At 49.0% G+C, this 16,900-nt stretch overlaps 1 protein-coding gene across 1 annotated transcript in view; it reads right to left on the bottom strand.

The window, feature by feature from the left end:
* The window catches only part of FRMPD2 (FERM and PDZ domain containing 2), a 99,033-nt gene that overhangs the window by 62,025 nt on the left and 20,108 nt on the right, over positions 1-16,900 (bottom strand). Inside the window, exons 9-12 of the mRNA XM_064269884.1 lie at positions 15,261-15,435; positions 10,617-10,767; positions 9,599-9,737; positions 3,814-3,972 (exon numbers count right to left, since the gene is read on the bottom strand). Coding sequence (XP_064125954.1) covers positions 3,814-3,972; positions 9,599-9,737; positions 10,617-10,767; positions 15,261-15,435 — 624 coding nt within the window. The remainder of the gene's footprint in view (positions 1-3,813; positions 3,973-9,598; positions 9,738-10,616; positions 10,768-15,260; positions 15,436-16,900) is intronic.

Raw genomic sequence — 16,900 nt, 5'->3', positions numbered from 1 at the left:
CAGGAGAGACTGGGAAACAAATGTACTGAAGACACTGGAAACAAATGAATTGTTATTTCTGGATATTCATCAAGAGATTTGCAACAATTCATACCCTTTAACCCTATAATTCCACTCCTGGGACTCTGTCCGAAGAAAACATACTGAATAATGAAGACAAACTCTTCTCAAAGTGATGTTCAGTATGACGCTCTTTACAAAGCGTTGGGGGACTAGCTCGTGAGCAGCGGATTTCCTAAAGCAAACACAGCCTTACCAGGTAGCCTTTACTAAAGATATTCACAAAACATTTGTAATTATCCAGGAGTGCATATGTTATAATGCTAAGTGGGGAAAAAAACAGGATACAATAGGTATGATTTCAACAGTGGAAAAAAACTACTTTACTAGCATATCACAGCCCCAGTTACATGGAAAAAAGATTCTGTGGTTAAAGACGTTTGGAAAACCCTGAGTTAACCTTTCCAGGTTGTCCTGAGATTGAATGCTAACACAGCTGTGAATCTTCCAGACACACATGGTGCTCAGCATTCCTCACAGGGACTCGCGCCAAGCCTGCTTCCAGCGTGAAATGATGACCTAGTGGAGATGACCACGAGCGAGCTGGGGCAAACAGGCCTCTGTTTCAAAGACGGCACCATCTGATAAGGGTTTTTTTTTTTTTTTAATGGCAACAAAGAACCACTGGAAAATGCAACTAAATAACCAGTGAACATTTATGGAGTCACGGGCTCTGTGATGGGCATCACAGCAGAGCAGAGGGACAAAGAAATGGACAGAAATGACGCAAGGCAAGGTGCCTTAGCATCTATCTAGCAACAATTTTTAAATGTTCATAACCTTTGACCCTGTAGTTTCACTCACGAGATTCTTTCCCCAAGGAATCAAGCAGAAATACAGCTAAATATTTATGTAGAAAAGGCTACCTTCTGTATTGTTTAAAATGGTCCCATGTTAGAAACAACATGCACAGTGAAACCTGCAAAAGCCAGACCTGTGTAAGGGGGAAACCTGTCAGAGAAGGAAAACTCAAATATTTCCACTAAAACGAGTGATAGAAAGTGGTAAGACTGCACCTGTCACAGGTAGAAAACTTAGAAGACTCAGAAAAACAAGACAGTCTCATCGAGCTCCAGCTCTCACAGGTTTCACTGTACATCAACAATGGAGCACTGAGGAAAAAAAGAATGGTATACCAGGTGTTGATTTAAAATAAAGTTCCAAAAATTTTAGAGTTATGGGATATAGGAATGCACAAAACTGCACATATAATCCCAATTTTAAATGTATATGCATATATACAGGTGCGTTCACAGAACAAAGAAAGATGATAGACCAATGTGGAATAGCGTTATTTCCAGGTAGCAGAATTATGAGGACATGTTCATTTTTACAATTGGTTAGTGTGGAGCAGGGCTTTGTTTAACAAACACTCACCTTAACCTTAACAAGAAGGGTCACAATGTGCTGGGTTATTGTCATTGTTGTTGTTAGGTGCCCTATGTACAGCAGAACGAAACACTGCCCAGTCCTGTCCCATCCTCACAATCGTTCCTATGTTTGAGCCCATTGTTGCAGCCACTGTATCAATCCATTTCATTGAGGGTCTTCCTCTTTTTCTCTGTCCCTCTACTTTACCAAGCATGATGTCCCTCTCCAGGGACTGGTTCCTCCTGACAACATGTTCAAAGTATGTCTTGCCATCCTTGTTTCTAAGGAGCATTCTGGCTGTGCTTCTTCCAAGACAGATTTGTTCGTTCTTCTGGCAGTCCATGATAAATTCAATATTCGTCATCAACACCATATTCAAAGGCATCAATTCTTCGGTCTTCCTTATTCATCATCCAGCTTTCGCATGCACGTGAGGTGACTGAAAATACTATGGCTTGGCGTCAGGCGCACCTTAGACCTCAAAGCGACATCTTCGCTTTTTAACACTTCTTTTGCAGCAAAGATGCTCAGTGAAATGCGTCTTTTGATTTCTTGACTGCTGCTTCCGTGGTGGTTGATTGTGGATCCAAGTAAAATGAAATCCTTGACAGCTTCAATCTTTCCTCCACTTATCATGATGTGGCTTATTGGTCCAGTTGTGAGGACTTTTGTTTTGTGTTGGGGAGCAGGGGTTATGATGCCCTGTCTAGTTCCTCTCTGTGTACTCGGCAGTACAGGGCAACAGCAACCCAACCCACCTACCCAGAGGAGCTGTGGAAGCCGGAGCAGTGCTAGGAATGGACAAAGACTGCCTGCAAATTCAATCAAACTATTCAATGTTTTCCACGAAAGACTGAGAAAGCATTTCCTGCATTTTGGTTTAAAGATGGTGGCTGCCTTTAGACTCACTCACTTGTCGTCGTTCAAACCAGGTACCAAGGGACAGAAACAGTGAGCCTGCCACACAAAGCCTGGATGGGGGAGAGCAAGCACTGACCATCCCACAGGGAGCTCCGCACCCTTGGCCATGCAGATGTGATGTGTGCCAGGCGGTGTTGAAACGCCCACTCTCCCTTGTCAAGGGAAGGCTGAGTCCCCCGGGCGCAGTACATGCAGTGAGGCTGGACGATGGCAGGCAATGAGCATATTCCTGACGGCACTTTTCACAGAAAGGACTTCAGGCTCACACCACCCAAGGGGCTGAGCACGGCTCAGCCAGTGACTGACCAGAGGAAGGCGAGACCTTACCTAGGCGGCTGTTCTCAGGTGCTGATCTCTGTTAACGGCGGGAAAGCAGGCTCCGAGCACCTCTCCGCATCTTGGGAGATTTGTGTACAGAGAAATATGTAAATCCCTAAGCTTTCCTTTGGAGTTGTTCCCCATCTATGAAGTTCCAGCCAAAGACCTCGTCCTGGTCCTGGGGCACAGGAGGGCATCATCCCCACTGGCCTCCCCAGCTCTCTCTGCACAGGCACAGAGTCTCTCCCCCCTCCCCTGCCCCGCCCTCCAGCCCCCACCATCCTTTGTGCAGTAGTAACTGGTATTACTGTTGTTATCAGTAGAGCATTTATCAGTCATCGCTGCATACCTCCGGGACATGTCTGTCCTCCCATGAGCCTTGGGACTCCTTGGGGGCAGGGAGCATGCCCTTTAGATTCATCTCCTGCAGCGCTGGCTCACAGCAGGTGGAAGTTATTCATCTGAGGGTCTGCATGACCACAGATGTGGGATAGAAATGTTACCACTTCTGCTTGAGGGATTAATAGAGAGCAGGACACAGCTGCACCGTGAACACTGGCCACACCGTGGGCACTGGCCACAACATGGACACTGGCCGCACCATGCACACTGGCCACACTGTGGGCACTGGCCACACCATGCACACTGGCCACACTGTGGGCACTGGCCACACCATGCACACTGGCCACACCGTGGACACTGGCCACACTGTGTGCACTGGCCACAATGTGCCCACTGACCACAGAGGCTGCAATGTATGAAGAAAGTGGGCCTGGATGGCTGGAGCTTGGCTTTTTCAAATGGCTTTGCTTTCAGCTCATGCCCCAGTTGTCTTTTATTGTCTTAGATGTGGTCCAGGAGAAATGTGGACTCCCTACCCACAGAAACATGACCGAGTGCTGCTCTCAAGTTGAGGAAAGGCCCTACTGCACCCACCCCAGCTCACCAAATCCTACCCATTATTCAGGTGCGATGCCACCTGCCTCCAGCTGCCTCACCCGCCCCTCAGTGGGATAGAGGCCCCCTTGCTCCTACTCCTTGTGATCTGAACTTACCTACCTCCCTCAGAGAAGGCTTGCAGAGGGGAGGGCCAAACTGCTTCCCTTGAGAACCATCCCTTTTTCAAGGGTAGGGAGCCCTTACCCTCAGGAACTCCAGCTCCGCGTCTTCTCCCCAGAGTGCAGGGATGAGACAATGCATTTCTGAGATTTTCAGTTGCACCCGGGAGGCCGTCATCCTCCTAATCAGACTTGCTGGGATGTAATCTTCAACTTGAAAATAAGCTTTACCCTCCTTGACCTGCTGGAAGTAAGGTGCAGAAGAAAGGGGACATGACACAAACGCCTTCATGGAACACTGAGCTGAACAGAAACGTGTCTGCAGCTGTAACCCCCACTAGGGTCCCAGTGAGAGGACGCTCCTTTGAAGTGCCTACTGGGGATGTCGTTTTCTACTGTACTGGAAATTGGGTCAAACCATATGACATGAACGTTGTTGTTAGCTGCCATCTGGTGGGCCCCAGACTCACGGCAACCCCATGCACAAAGAAATGAAACGCTGCCTGGTTCTGTGCCATCCCATGATCCACTGAGGACTGAACCACTGTGATCCATAGGATTTTCAGTGGCTGATTTTGGAAGTAGATCTCCGAGCCTTTCTTCCTAGTCCATCTTAGCCTGGAAGCTCCACTGAACCCTGTTCAGCACCACAGCGACACACAAGCCTCCGCTGACAGACAGGTGGCAGCTGCAAATGAGGAGCACTGGCCAGAACTCAAACCTGGGTTTCCCACATGGAAGGTGAGAATTGACACTGAACCACCAACGCCCTCTTCATGGCATGAATAGAAGAGAGAGAAGAAAGGAGCCCCCATTTTGAGCCCTTTCTGCATGCCAGCTGGTCCTCAGAAAACCATAACTCTTTCAAGCCTCACAGTAATGCTTTAAGGGAGGCATTACTAGTACCTGGCCAAGATGGACAAGTAGAGGCTCTGGAAGTCATTCGGCAGGGCCAGGGTTCCACCACTTGTGAGTGACAGAAACAAGGCTCGTTTGTGCAAAGCCTTCACTTGATATGGATCCCTTCCCGAGAGGTGCGAAAATAGCTCTGGCCTTGTTCTTCTTCATTCTTTCAGCATGTCTGCCGAGGGGCTTCCAGCACACTGTCCACTTATGAGGGCAGTCTTCGCTATTGTGTCCAGTAGCCCCCTGATGCCCCTACCCCCATCCCTAGGCCTTAACCTTCATCAAGTCTGTTCTTTGGGAGAACTGAGGCTAGAGGAACTAGAACTTTTGGGAACTAGGAACAGCTGGAGGATGGGCGTTGCCCACTGCCTGGTATGGGGGCCCCCTGAGTGCAGACTTTTGGGCAAAGTGGCACATTGGGAGCACCTTGAGGAATACTCTTGGGGTCCACTATGCAGCATGAAGGGGGTAAGGCTAGACAGGGAAAGGCATAGCCCTTGTAGTGGTTCAGCCGGGGCCTCGGCCATCCTGCGGGGCACTCAGCTGAAACTGCTCTTCTGAGTCTTCCTGCCTTTGCAGCAGCCCACGGTGGTCTCAGCTCACCCCTCCTAGCCTTATCTTGCGTAAGGCACTTCCCAATGACCTATAGGGGTGGCAGCTGCCCTTCTCAATGCCAGAGTGGGCCAGTGGGCCTGATGAGGGGACCTGAGGGAAACAGCAGAGTATCTACTTGTGAGATAAAAAAAACTAAGTTTGGCTTTTTGTCTCTGTTTTTTTTTTTTTTTTCCTTAAAATAGCCTGAGCAATTACGGTGATCTTTGTCTTTCTAAAACAGCCAGACCAGACTTAAAACAAACTCAAACCCATCGCCATTGAGTCAATTCTGACTCATAGTAACCCCAGAGGACAGAGTAGAACTGTACTATAGGGTTTCCAAGGCTGTAATCTTTGTGCAGAAGCAGACTGCCACATCTTTCTCCTATGGAGCAGCTGGTGAGTTTGAACCACCAACCTTTCGGTTAGCAGGCAAGAACTTAACCACTGCACCATCAGGACTCCTTAGGCCAAACTTAAAAAAAAAAAAAAAATTTTTTTTTTTTTTTTTTTAAGCAAGTGTAAATGAGAAGCGTTTGACACAGGCCCCAGCTTGACAACAGGCCTCAGGAAGGGAGGGGCATGATGCAGTCATGCATATTCATTGATTGGATTGATCGTAACTATGCATTAAGGTCCCAGTCATACATATTTATCGAGGTCCCAATGACTAAGGGACCCTGGACCCTGGACCTTGGAGCTTCCCCTTTAGGGCTTCTGGGATTGGGGAGAATATGGCTGCAGGGGAGAGGGGGTGGCATGCATCTGGGGACAAGGGCAGCCTCAGACCTTGCCTGCTGTGTTTCCTCAATTATATCCTTTCTGGTTATAATACATCGGTCACTGTAAGTGTAGGTAAGCGTTTCCCTGAGTTCTGTGAGTCATTCTAGTGAGTTATCGAACCCACTGAGGGCCCTGAGAACCAGCAGAAAGGCTAGCATTTGCTTATTTGGCAGGGGCTGAAAGGTCAGAGTCCTGACTTACGGAGACTCAGCCCTGGGTGGTTAGGGTCAGGCAGAGTACCACATGGGTGGCATAATGGAGAAGTAGGGATAGGAGGCATCATCACATTTGGAAACTAGCTTTATGTCAGCTGTTTTCACATCCTACCACATCCCATGTTCCCAAGGTGCACCTGCTGACTGGATGCAGCTCTGGACTGAGATCCCTCTGTCCTGGGGCCAGCTCTGGTTCTGAGCTCAGCTTCAAGGCAAGAACGGAAAGAAATTGCTCAGCTCTTTAGTGTCTGTAGAAGCATTTGGGCTCTTTGACCCAGCACCTCATTGCTAGGATTATATCCAAGAGAAGTATTCAATATGGAGCCAAACAGCTCCAGGCACAGGTAAACCTATTTCTAAGTCATTTTTGAAAGAGAAAGGTCAAAACAAGCACCACTATGAAGAATAGCAATGGTAGTTATCACACTCATGGCGCTGACTATGCGGATGCCCACCCCTGCTAAGGAATAGCGTGCAGCCATCCCAAACGGTTCTTAGGAAGGCCACGGGAAGACACGTGCTGCAAAGTGAGAAAGCAGGATGCAAATCGAACGTGGCAGAGTTTCGAGCTGTGGAAGGTACCCCCACGTGGTGAGAGGCTGGGAGAGAGCCTGCAGAGAAGAAAGTGGCTCTGCTCGGATGACGTGATAAGGAAGATTTATTTTTATACTAAATTGTCTCCCTTTTTAAAACATTAAGGTAATATAAATTGTCACTTCTCTGTTTAGAATTCTTCTGTGGCTCCCAATCTTTCACAACAGTGGTTTTTGCTTGTTTGTTTTCCCCCAGGATTAGAACCGTTTGTCATACAAAATGTGAGCCCCTTGGGAGGCCATGCTAAGTCCTTCTGGAGATGCAAAACTGCTGGAAGGGCGAGAGGTGGTAATGAAGCTATGGTACCCAACCTGGGGGCGCCCGCCTTCGCTCCAGCCGTGGTGAGCATCCGCGTCCTCTTCTCCGGCCCCTTGAGCAGCACTTGAGAGGGGCTTTCCTCTCTGAAGCCTCCCCTGATGGCGCTTTGAAGAGCCTGGCACACAGCAAGACCAAGCCCAGAGTCGTGTCAACCCAGAAGTGAACCCCAGCCTGGATCTTACCGGCTCACTTAGCCTCCCAGAGCCTCAGTTTTCCCAACTGCAAATGGAACCACCACGGGATTTGCAGGGGTAACAAGGATTAGATGATGCCAAGCACAGAGCAGGCTCTTGATAAATTAGGGCTGAGTGGGGGATAAGCAAATGAGTGGGTCTGTGAATGGCCTTTACAGGGAGCCCGAGTGGTGCAGTGGCCAAGTGCTCAGCTGCAGTTCGATTAACAGTTCAAGCCTTTCAGTTAGCAATTCAAACCCACCCAGCGACTCTGTGGGAGAAAGACTGGTGATCTGCTCCTGTAAAAATTACAGCCAAGAAAACCCTATGGGGCAGACCTACTCTGTCATAGAGGGTCACTATGAGTTGGAATCAACTCAATGGCACACAACAACGGCCTTTATACACACAAGAGAGAAAGCTCGATTGGCAGCCTTGCTGGGTATGGCTAAGGCAGGCAGGTTATTATGTCTTCCAGGGCAGACTTAGTCCTTAGCAGGCACCATGGAACAGAGGAGGGAGCCTAAGTCTTAGAGAGAGGTAGATCTGGGTTCAAATCCTGCCTCTTCTGGTTAGTAGCTATGTGACCTCAGGCACATTCTCTCTCTGAACTTCAGCTTTTTCATCTGCAAATTGGAAGTGATAATAGGGCCCTTGGAAAGCTGCTGGAAGGGTGCGGGGTAGCAATGCACCTATGGTACCTGGCACATAGTGACTGCTCAGTGTGTGAGCCCCCCCCCCTCCAGGATCCTGAAGCAGGGCCCGGTGAACAACACAGTGGTTAAGTGTCCAACTTTGGATTCAGACTCGATGTTAAACCTGAGACCCTAACTCTACCGCAGGGTTTGTGGAAACTGTGGGCCAAGTCCACTAAAGGCTGCTGGGGAGCCAAGTGAGACCTCTTTACTCAGGCCCAGAATCCTTCCTATGGGTACCTTGCCTCAGGGCCCCAGGGGTCCAGACGTGCTGCTGTGAGCCCCATTCCAAGCTCAGACTCTGGAGACCCCCTGGGCTTGTCCAGTTTCTTACTGACTTCACCCTGCCTCTGCCTCCCCTGATCTCATCCTCCACCTCCATCTCTACCTTATTTCCCTCTGAAGATCCTAAAGCCCACCCTGCTGCCATCCTGAGATGCTCTCTGCTGCCCCCGTGTGGTCCACTGCAGACCTTTCCCTCTTGTGCCTCCAGTGGCTTCAGCTTTTGTCACATGGCAGCGGTGAGTTCCCTCTAAGACAAAGCCCAGTGCACCAGCTAGGAGGTGACCAAGGAAGAGATGAATGGAACCTTCACCTCCCTTGCTCTTCCCTCTCTGTTCCTACTGCATCTAGTGATGGACTCCACATCTGGGTGACATGGCACACTGGTGGGTCACAACGCGCAGCCTCTGTGGAGTTTTGTTGCCAAGCCTCTCCCACCTCATCTTGAACTTGATTAGTGGACTTGATGAACTCGAGAGCAAAGCTGCACTTCCCTCTGTAACAGCTCACCTCGTTGGCCCCTCCCTCCTGCCTGGCATCCCCATTCTGAATCATAATTAGGTGAACAATGTATGTGACATCATCCCTCCCGGCTTTCAGGCATCTGCAGGATAAACAGCCAGTTGCCTCAGTTAGCTCCCTGAAGACTGTGACACGGCACCACCACGGCCAAATTAAACCAAATGCAAGTTACATGTGGTTGGCAAGGGCTTGGCCAAGAATACTGGCATTGTTACTGGACAGACAATGCACCCTAGAAGATTCAGTACGGGCCTCCAAGTCAGCAGACCTGGGCTCAAATTTAGACTTTGCCATTTATAAGCCACAGAGCCTCAGAGCGCTTTTCTAGAAAATGTGAGTAATAACATCAACCTTGCAATATAACTGTGAGGATTAAGTGAATTAGCACCATTGGCACTACAGGTCAATGGCAGGTGCACAGAGATCTCTCAGTATAAGGTTGGTTATTCCTGTTGATGATGATGATGATAGGAACTCATTAAATGGCTCTTACAGTTTTTATGAAGTTCTGTTTGACTAGAACTACATTACAATGTATAACCTTGGCTTGTTCATCTTTGTATCCCCCAGAACCTAGCAGAGAGCACTCGGTGAATGCTTGCTGAATGGCTGGGTGGAGGGGTGGGGGGGTGGGGGGGTGGGGGGTGGGGGGGTGGGGGGGTAGAGTTTACCCCAATCTCAGTGGTCGATGCCAAAAGTACTTCTCAAAGACAGTCTCCACATTACTAACAGTCTCCCCATAACTGCCTCTCCAGTGACCCGTCCCCAGACCCTCTTTCTGCCCCTACCTCCCGAGGGCAACGGCCAAACTCAGCCTGCAAGGCCAGGACCCCTAGCTGCAGGAGCGTCTCATCGTTACAGTACAGCTTCTCCTCTAGGATGTCTCTCCGGAGCTGCAGGTAAAACTGATGCCTTGTCTGGCTCTGCCTGGAGAAGAAAATGCAGGAATGAAGGCTGCTGGGGTGCTGAGGGGAAGGGAAGCACTACAACTGTAGGGTTTCCTGTCTAGGAACTGGGGAGCAGAGGCAAAGCAGGGTACAACCCAGCAGAACGCAGAGGCAACACCAGTCAGACTAGCATGGTCTCCATTCGCTTACGCCTTGCCTCCTACCGCTAGCTAAACCCTGCTCCTCGCCAGGCCCTTCCCTAGACACCCACAGACCTGTTCATTGCTGTGGTTCGAGTGAAGAAACTGGTATTCAGTTAGATGTTGCTTGGAGCGAGCAAAGGAATAGAGAGGCAGGGATCACACTCCAAGGCCATGATCCTCTCCTTCACCCCTCCTCACTGGAGTGCTGGGTGGAGCAGGTGCGGGGGGCATGTGGGCGGTGGGGAAGAGAGAGCTTTGACCTCGAGTAGACTAGGCTTGAAACTAAAGGCATCTTCTCATCTTGACCAGGGCTTGCCTCTGAAGCATTGACTGTTTTCCCCTTGCTTTGTCATATGGGAATCCAACCAGCAGGTCAACCACAATAGCTGCTGTAATTTATAAGTAACTTAACAGTTTGCCAAGCACCTTCATAACCACCATCCCTGATGCCAGCTTACCAACTGCCATTGAGTCAACTCTGACTCAGGGAGACCCCATGCGTATCAGGGTAGAACTGTCCTCCACAGGGTTTTCAATGGCTGAGTCTTCTGAAGTAGATAGCCAGGCCTTTCTTCTGAGGTGCCTCTGGGTGGACTCAAACCTCCAACCTTTTGGTTAGAAGTGAGCATATTAACCGTTTGCACCACTCAGAGACTCAGATGGCAGCCTGAACATGCATCAGTCTTAAGACAGTCAAACGGGTTTGCAGAACTCACTGGAGCAGCCCAACGCAGCTAACGAAGAACTTGATCCTCAGAAAAAGCGTGAAGACACTTGCGGGGGTTTTCCTTTGGGGGCGCGTGCTCCATCCTTCAGGGGCTACTTTGCACAATCTGGTTTCATTGTCCAGGAAAAAGAACTCTTTGCCTGGAATGGAAATCGTGAGTTTTTGGAGGGAGGAGCAGTCAGGCAGGCGCCGCCCCTGCGAGTACAGCCCCCGAGCCCAGGCCCAGAGGGTCAGGCGTGAGTCTGTGCAGGGGACGGCAGGAAGCAAGTGCACTGGGAACCTGGCACCACCTGGGCCTTTGTTGGGCTGGGAGGTGCCCAAAGGGGGAGGAAAAGAGGAGCGGGCCAAGCAAGAGAAACTTGGCACTGGGAAGAGAAGACACGATTAGTTGGGTCAAAGAAGATTGCACTTACTATCTGCCTTCCAACTATCATCTTACAGAGATAAAACGAAAGAAAAAAACCAAGGAAAGAGTATTTGCTATGCTGCTGCCATGTGCCACACCCATCTATGTCAGCCAGAACATTCCCGGGCCTCCCCAGTCTGGGCTGTACAGAGACTTACATTTGCCCTTCAACCTGAATTCTGACAGCTCGAGAACCACACTAACAATACTCCGGACTTCAGGGGGAAAGAGGCTGAAGGGGTCCTGGCCACTGAATGCCGCTGAGCGAACCACCTGTACCCCTCTGCTCAAAACACTCTGCTCTCTTCATGTCAAAGCCGACCCTTCCCACCCTGCCCTGGGCCACCCTGGGCCACCCCACTAGACCACTGCAGGATTGCCGGGGCCTGCTCGGTTCCACCTGGGTGGGGGAATAACCCTGTGTCTGGAAGGCAGAGCTTTTTATTGGGCAGCCAGCTTTTCCTCCCAAAGGCATATGCTGGAATTGGGGGTGAGGGGGTAGGAGTCCACCAGAGTGGCTTAAATAGAAGTCACCAGACAGTGCCCAGGCCTCTGCCCACTCTGCCCGTTAGCCCTTGTGGCTGAATCTGGTCCCAACACCGCAGCAGACACACCCTTCCTTAGGGTCAACTCTCCCCCAAGAAATGGGCAGTTCCCATTAGAGTTTGGCTGGCAAACACCTCCCAGGTTAGTTTAGACCCAAACACCAGATACACACACTTTTGAGTGATTTTCTCAGGTGGTCCCCAGCTAAGAAGCTGGAGAATGTCCGCATGGGAGGGGTTCGGCAGTGGCCCTCTGGTTGGAAGGAAGCAGGTAGTGGCCAAGCCCTAAGGTTGTATTCACAGAGCAAGCACACTGCTTTTAGTTAGACCGCACTGTTATTAGGTCCCGTCAAGTCGGTTCTGACTCACAGCGACCCTATGTACAACAGGACGAAATAGTGCTTGATCCTCCGCCATCCTCACAGTCATTGTTCTGCTTGAGCTCATTGTTGCAGCCACTGTGTCAGTCCATCTTGTTGAAGGTCTTCCTCTTTTCCGCTGACCTTCTACTTTACCAAGCATGATGTCCTTCTCCAGGGACTGATCCCTCCTAACAATATGCCCAAAGTATGTGAGACATAGTCTCACCATCTTGCTTCTGAGGAGCATTCTGGTTGTACTTCTGCCAAGACAGATTTGTTCGTTCTTTTGGCAGTCCAACACCACTATTCAAAAGCGTCAATTCTTCTTCGGTCTTCTTTATTCATCATCCAGATTTTGTATGCATATGAAAAAAAAAATTTTTTTTTTGCCTATGAGGTGATTGAAAACACCATGGCCTGGGTCAGGAGCAGCTTAGTCTTCGAGGTGGCACCTTTGCTTTTGAACTCTTTAAAAAGGTCTTTTGCAGCGAATTTGTCCAATGCAATGCATCTTTTGATTTCTTGACTGCTGCTCCCATGGGTGTTGATAGTGGATCCAAGGAAAATGAAAGATAAACAGCTTCAGTCTTTTCTCCATTTATCATGATGTTGTTTATTGGTCCAGTTGTGAGGATTTTTGTTTTCTTTACATTAAGGTGCAATCCATACCGAAGGCTGTGATCTTCGATCTTCATCAGTAAGCACTTTAAGTCTTCTTCACTTTCAGCGAACAAGGTTGTGTCATCTGCATATCGCAGACTGTTAATAAGTCTTCTTCCAATCCTGATGCCCGGTTCTTCTTCATATAGTCCAGGTTCTTGAATTATTTGCTCAGCATAGATTAAATAGGTATGGTGGAAGGATACAACCCTGACACACACTTTTCCTGACTTTAAAACACACAGTATCCCCTTGTTCTGTTTGAAAGACTGCCTCTTGATCTGCGTACAGGTTACTCACAAGCACAACTAGGTGTTCTGGAATTCCCATTTTTCGTAATGTCATCCATAATTTGTTATGATCCACACAGTTGAATGCCTTTGCATAGTCAATAAAACACAGGTAAACACCTTTCTGTTATTCTCTGCTTTCAGCCAGGATCCATCTGACATCAGCAATGATATCCCTGGTTCCACATCTTCTTCTGAATCTGGCTTAAATTTCTGGCAGTTCCCTGTTGATGTACTGCTACGGCCACTTTTGAATGACCTTCAGCAAAAATTTACTTTTGTGTGATATTAATGATATTTTTTGATAATTTCCTCATTCAGTTGGATCACCTTTCCTGGGAACAGGCATAAATATGGGTGTCTTCCAGCCAGTTCGCCAGGTAGCTGGGTTCCAAATTTCTTGGTATAGATGAGTGAGCACTTCCAGGGCTGCATCTGTTTGTTGAAACATCTCAGTTGGTATTTTGTCAGTTCCTGAAGCCTTGTTTTTTGCCAATGCCTTCAGTGCAGCTTGGACTTCTTCCTTCAGTACCATCGTTCCTCATCATATGTTACTTCCTGAAATGGTTGAACATTGACCAATTCTTTTGGGTAAGATTTCACGTTACAGATCAAAAAAACAAAACATTTTCTAAAGATGCTTTATTTACACTTTACAAAAGATAACATAAACATCAATTGAGTACATCAAAGCATATTATGGTTATATTTATCTGGAGGAGTCTTTTGGTGGTCTGATAAAGACTATGGGGAGATAAGGACACCCTATCCCTGCATCCTGTGGTACGCTGAATGATCAAACACAGCTCACGAGGTTCATGCTATGATCTTCAATTAGGGATAGAAGAATAGGAGAATGACAAGATTGTGATACATAAGCAAGATAGCTGGTAGAGCCAGGACTTAAGCTGAAGGCCTGTCTGCTTCCTAAGACCCCATACAGCAGTTAAAGAGCTGCAAGGGTGCCAAACGGGCATTTGGGGTGGGTAGGAATACCAGTTGCTGTCTTTCGAATCAATCCAACTTATGGTGACTGAGTGTGTGTCAGAGTAGAACTGTGCTCCATAGTGTTTTTGGGCTTTTTTCCAGTTGGAACTCTTTTCCCTTTTATTAAAGCCCAAGTTACCATTACATGGTTTGGTATTCAAGAAAGGAAAACTTGTTCAGATGAGGTAAGATGTTATCAGCATTTCCAGGTGACTATTTATAATCAAGAAGCAATACCAATAAAGTCTTGGGAAGCCCATCCATGGGAGTTCACATTTTGCTAAGGCCCAGCTCCTCTGGAGTGGAAATTCTCAATTTATCCAAAGTTGGTCTAAGTTCCTGGGTGGAATAGTGGTAGATTTCGTTATGGGGGCCTGCTTTGTCCTTAACAACCTCCAGAATGTGAACTAACTAGTGAAATCGTTTAACTGTCTGCCTGCCCACAAAGCAGCATAGAGATTGAGGTTCTGGTACCAAATCGTAGCCAACAAGCATGTTCATCCCTTCATGCAGTTCCAGGCATTGATATTTGGCTTGTTGAACTATGTCACCCAGTAAGCATCAAACTCCTCATCTGTCTCACGAGACCCATGGGAGGAGCAGTGAACTGAGTAGGCAGCAGTGGAGGGGCAGGGAGGGGCAGGGGGTGTAGAAGGCCTAAAGGGCGGGTCTCAGGGCATTAGCTGCACACAGCAGTGGAGGGATAGGGAGGGGCAGAGGGGTGCAGAAGGCCTAGAGAGCAGGTCTCAGGGGACTGGCTGCAGCGCAACAGTGGTCATTAGCACCCAGGAGCACGGAACACAAGCGAAGCCTGTTTTCAGTGGTCGATTTTTCAGAAGTAGATCACCAGGCCTTTCTTCCAAGGTGCCTCTGGGTGGACCCAAACTGTCAACCTTCCGGTTAGCATCTGAGTGTATAATGTTTGTACCATCAAAGGGCTCTAGACGGGAATAAGGAGTTCCTTAAAGGAAGGGCAAAGATGGGAAGATGTACAAATGCTTTCGCTCAGGATCTTCGGAATGGGTTCTTAGGCTGGGGTTGGGGGTGGTGACGATTCCTCATTAATCCTCTATGATTAGATGGAAATATTCTTAGCATTTGCTTCTCTTATCTTCAATGCCCTGAGATTGGTCAACCAGAGACAGCAAGCACAATATCCCATGTTCAGGATTTTACTATGGTCTTCTGCACTTAACACTTTACACAGGAACATTTGAAGCCTTCACCAAGCTAACTAACGTTTAAGTGTGCAGAGTGAGGCATCGCAACCTGAAGAAGCTTGCCAGAAGGAAAAGAGCTCAAGTACCCAGGTACCTGGGTTAGTAAAAAAAAAAAACAAGAGAGGCAAACATTTCAGATGTGGACTACCCAGGAGATACTTACCTTTCAGGTAAGCCAAGCCAAAGTAGGTGACTTCCCCAAGGTCCTCAAAGGACGTGATGGCATTAAAGATGGCACCCACTGTTGACTCAGTGTCACACTTCACCTCCAAACACTGCCCACTCAGCAGGACCACACGGAGGTCCCTGAGAGCCAAATAGCATTTCCCTTTCTTGGCCTGAAAGAGCAATAACAGTCTCAATTATATTGATAACTATGAGACGTTGAGCTCACGCCACATGCAAGACATAAGTATGTTTATTATTCCCATTTAGCAAATGAGAAACCGAGACTCAGAGATGGGAAGGACTTGCCCATGGTTGGACAGTTAGTAAGAGGCAGAGCCTGGACTCAAATCCCCACCGTCTGCCAGCCTGTGCAGGGGCCAGGAAGGCTGAGGACCAGCTCTGACTGATGTCTTTCCCCTGAGGAAATCCCACTGCCCTCAGGTTCCGACCTCTGAGAGCCGCCCAGGATCCTCATCAGGGGGTCCTACTCCCCCACGGTGCCGGGCCAACCTGACGCCACCCCCACCTCCACGGAGCACGAGTTGGTGACATGGCCTGGTGCTGCGCCATCGTTATAATTGTCGGCATATTTGAGTTGGTGACATGGCCTGGTGCTGCGCCATCGTTATAATTGTCGGCATATTTGAGTTGGTGACATGGCCTGGTGCTGCGCCATCGTTATAATTGTTGGCATATTTGAGTCCGTTGCTGTGGCTATCGTGTCAATCCGCCTCATTGATGGTTTTCCTCACCTTCACTGGTCCTTCACTTTGCCAAATATGATGTCCTTCAGCAATCAGTCCCTACTGATGGCGTGTCCAAAGTGAGTGGAAGTCTCAGACAGCGTTCTTCAGTCCACAGGGTTTCGTTGACTAATTTTCAGAAGTAGATCACCAGCCCTTTCCTCCTAGTCTGTCTTAGTCTGGAAGCTCCCCTGAAACCTGTCCACCATGGGTGACCCTGCTGGTTTTTTATCCACCAGTGGCATAGCTTCCAGCATCATAGCAACGTGCAAGCCACCAGGGTACAACAGACTGACAGATGGGTGGTGGATTATTTACCATCTAGAAACTGGCCAGCAAGGCTACATTCAAACACACTTACTGGAGCCTGCCTTCTGCCTCGTCCCCCTCCTCCCATTACTACCAGGCTCATCCCTACCACAGCCTCCACCCCCCGCCCAACATGACTGTCCTTGGCTCAGGCCTCCCAGGCCACCCCATCATTCTGTGCCACACAGGCCTTTCCTGCTGTTCCGACTGTCTGCAGGGCTCTTCCCCACACAGCACACCACTGAGAGTCTTCAGCTGCAGCTCAGGACCTTTGTCTGTGGCCTTCTCTGCACTCATAGCCCCTGGGACTCAGCTCCCCTGGCCCTCCCAAGCACTTCTGGAACCGTCAGGCTATGTTGTCTACTCCTTCAGATGGAGACCTCCCCAAAGACAGGGCCTCAGCCAGTCTGGGACCTACAGGGGAACTCCTCACTGAAGGACAGCAATGGATGGACACTGGGGAGACAGGATTTAGTGCCCTCAAGACCTGTAGCACCCCCAACCTTTCTGGACGCTGAGGGCAGTCTCCATGCTCCAGAGGTCAGTGTGGATCCCAGGACTCCATGGAAGGGCATTTCCCCCA

The sequence above is a fragment of the Loxodonta africana genome, chromosome 16 (genome assembly GCF_030014295.1).
Source record: "Loxodonta africana isolate mLoxAfr1 chromosome 16, mLoxAfr1.hap2, whole genome shotgun sequence".
Lineage (NCBI taxonomy): Eukaryota > Metazoa > Chordata > Mammalia > Proboscidea > Elephantidae > Loxodonta > Loxodonta africana.
The sequence above is the reverse complement of the archived record's forward strand: the minus strand, read 5'-3'. Positions and strand labels throughout refer to the sequence as shown.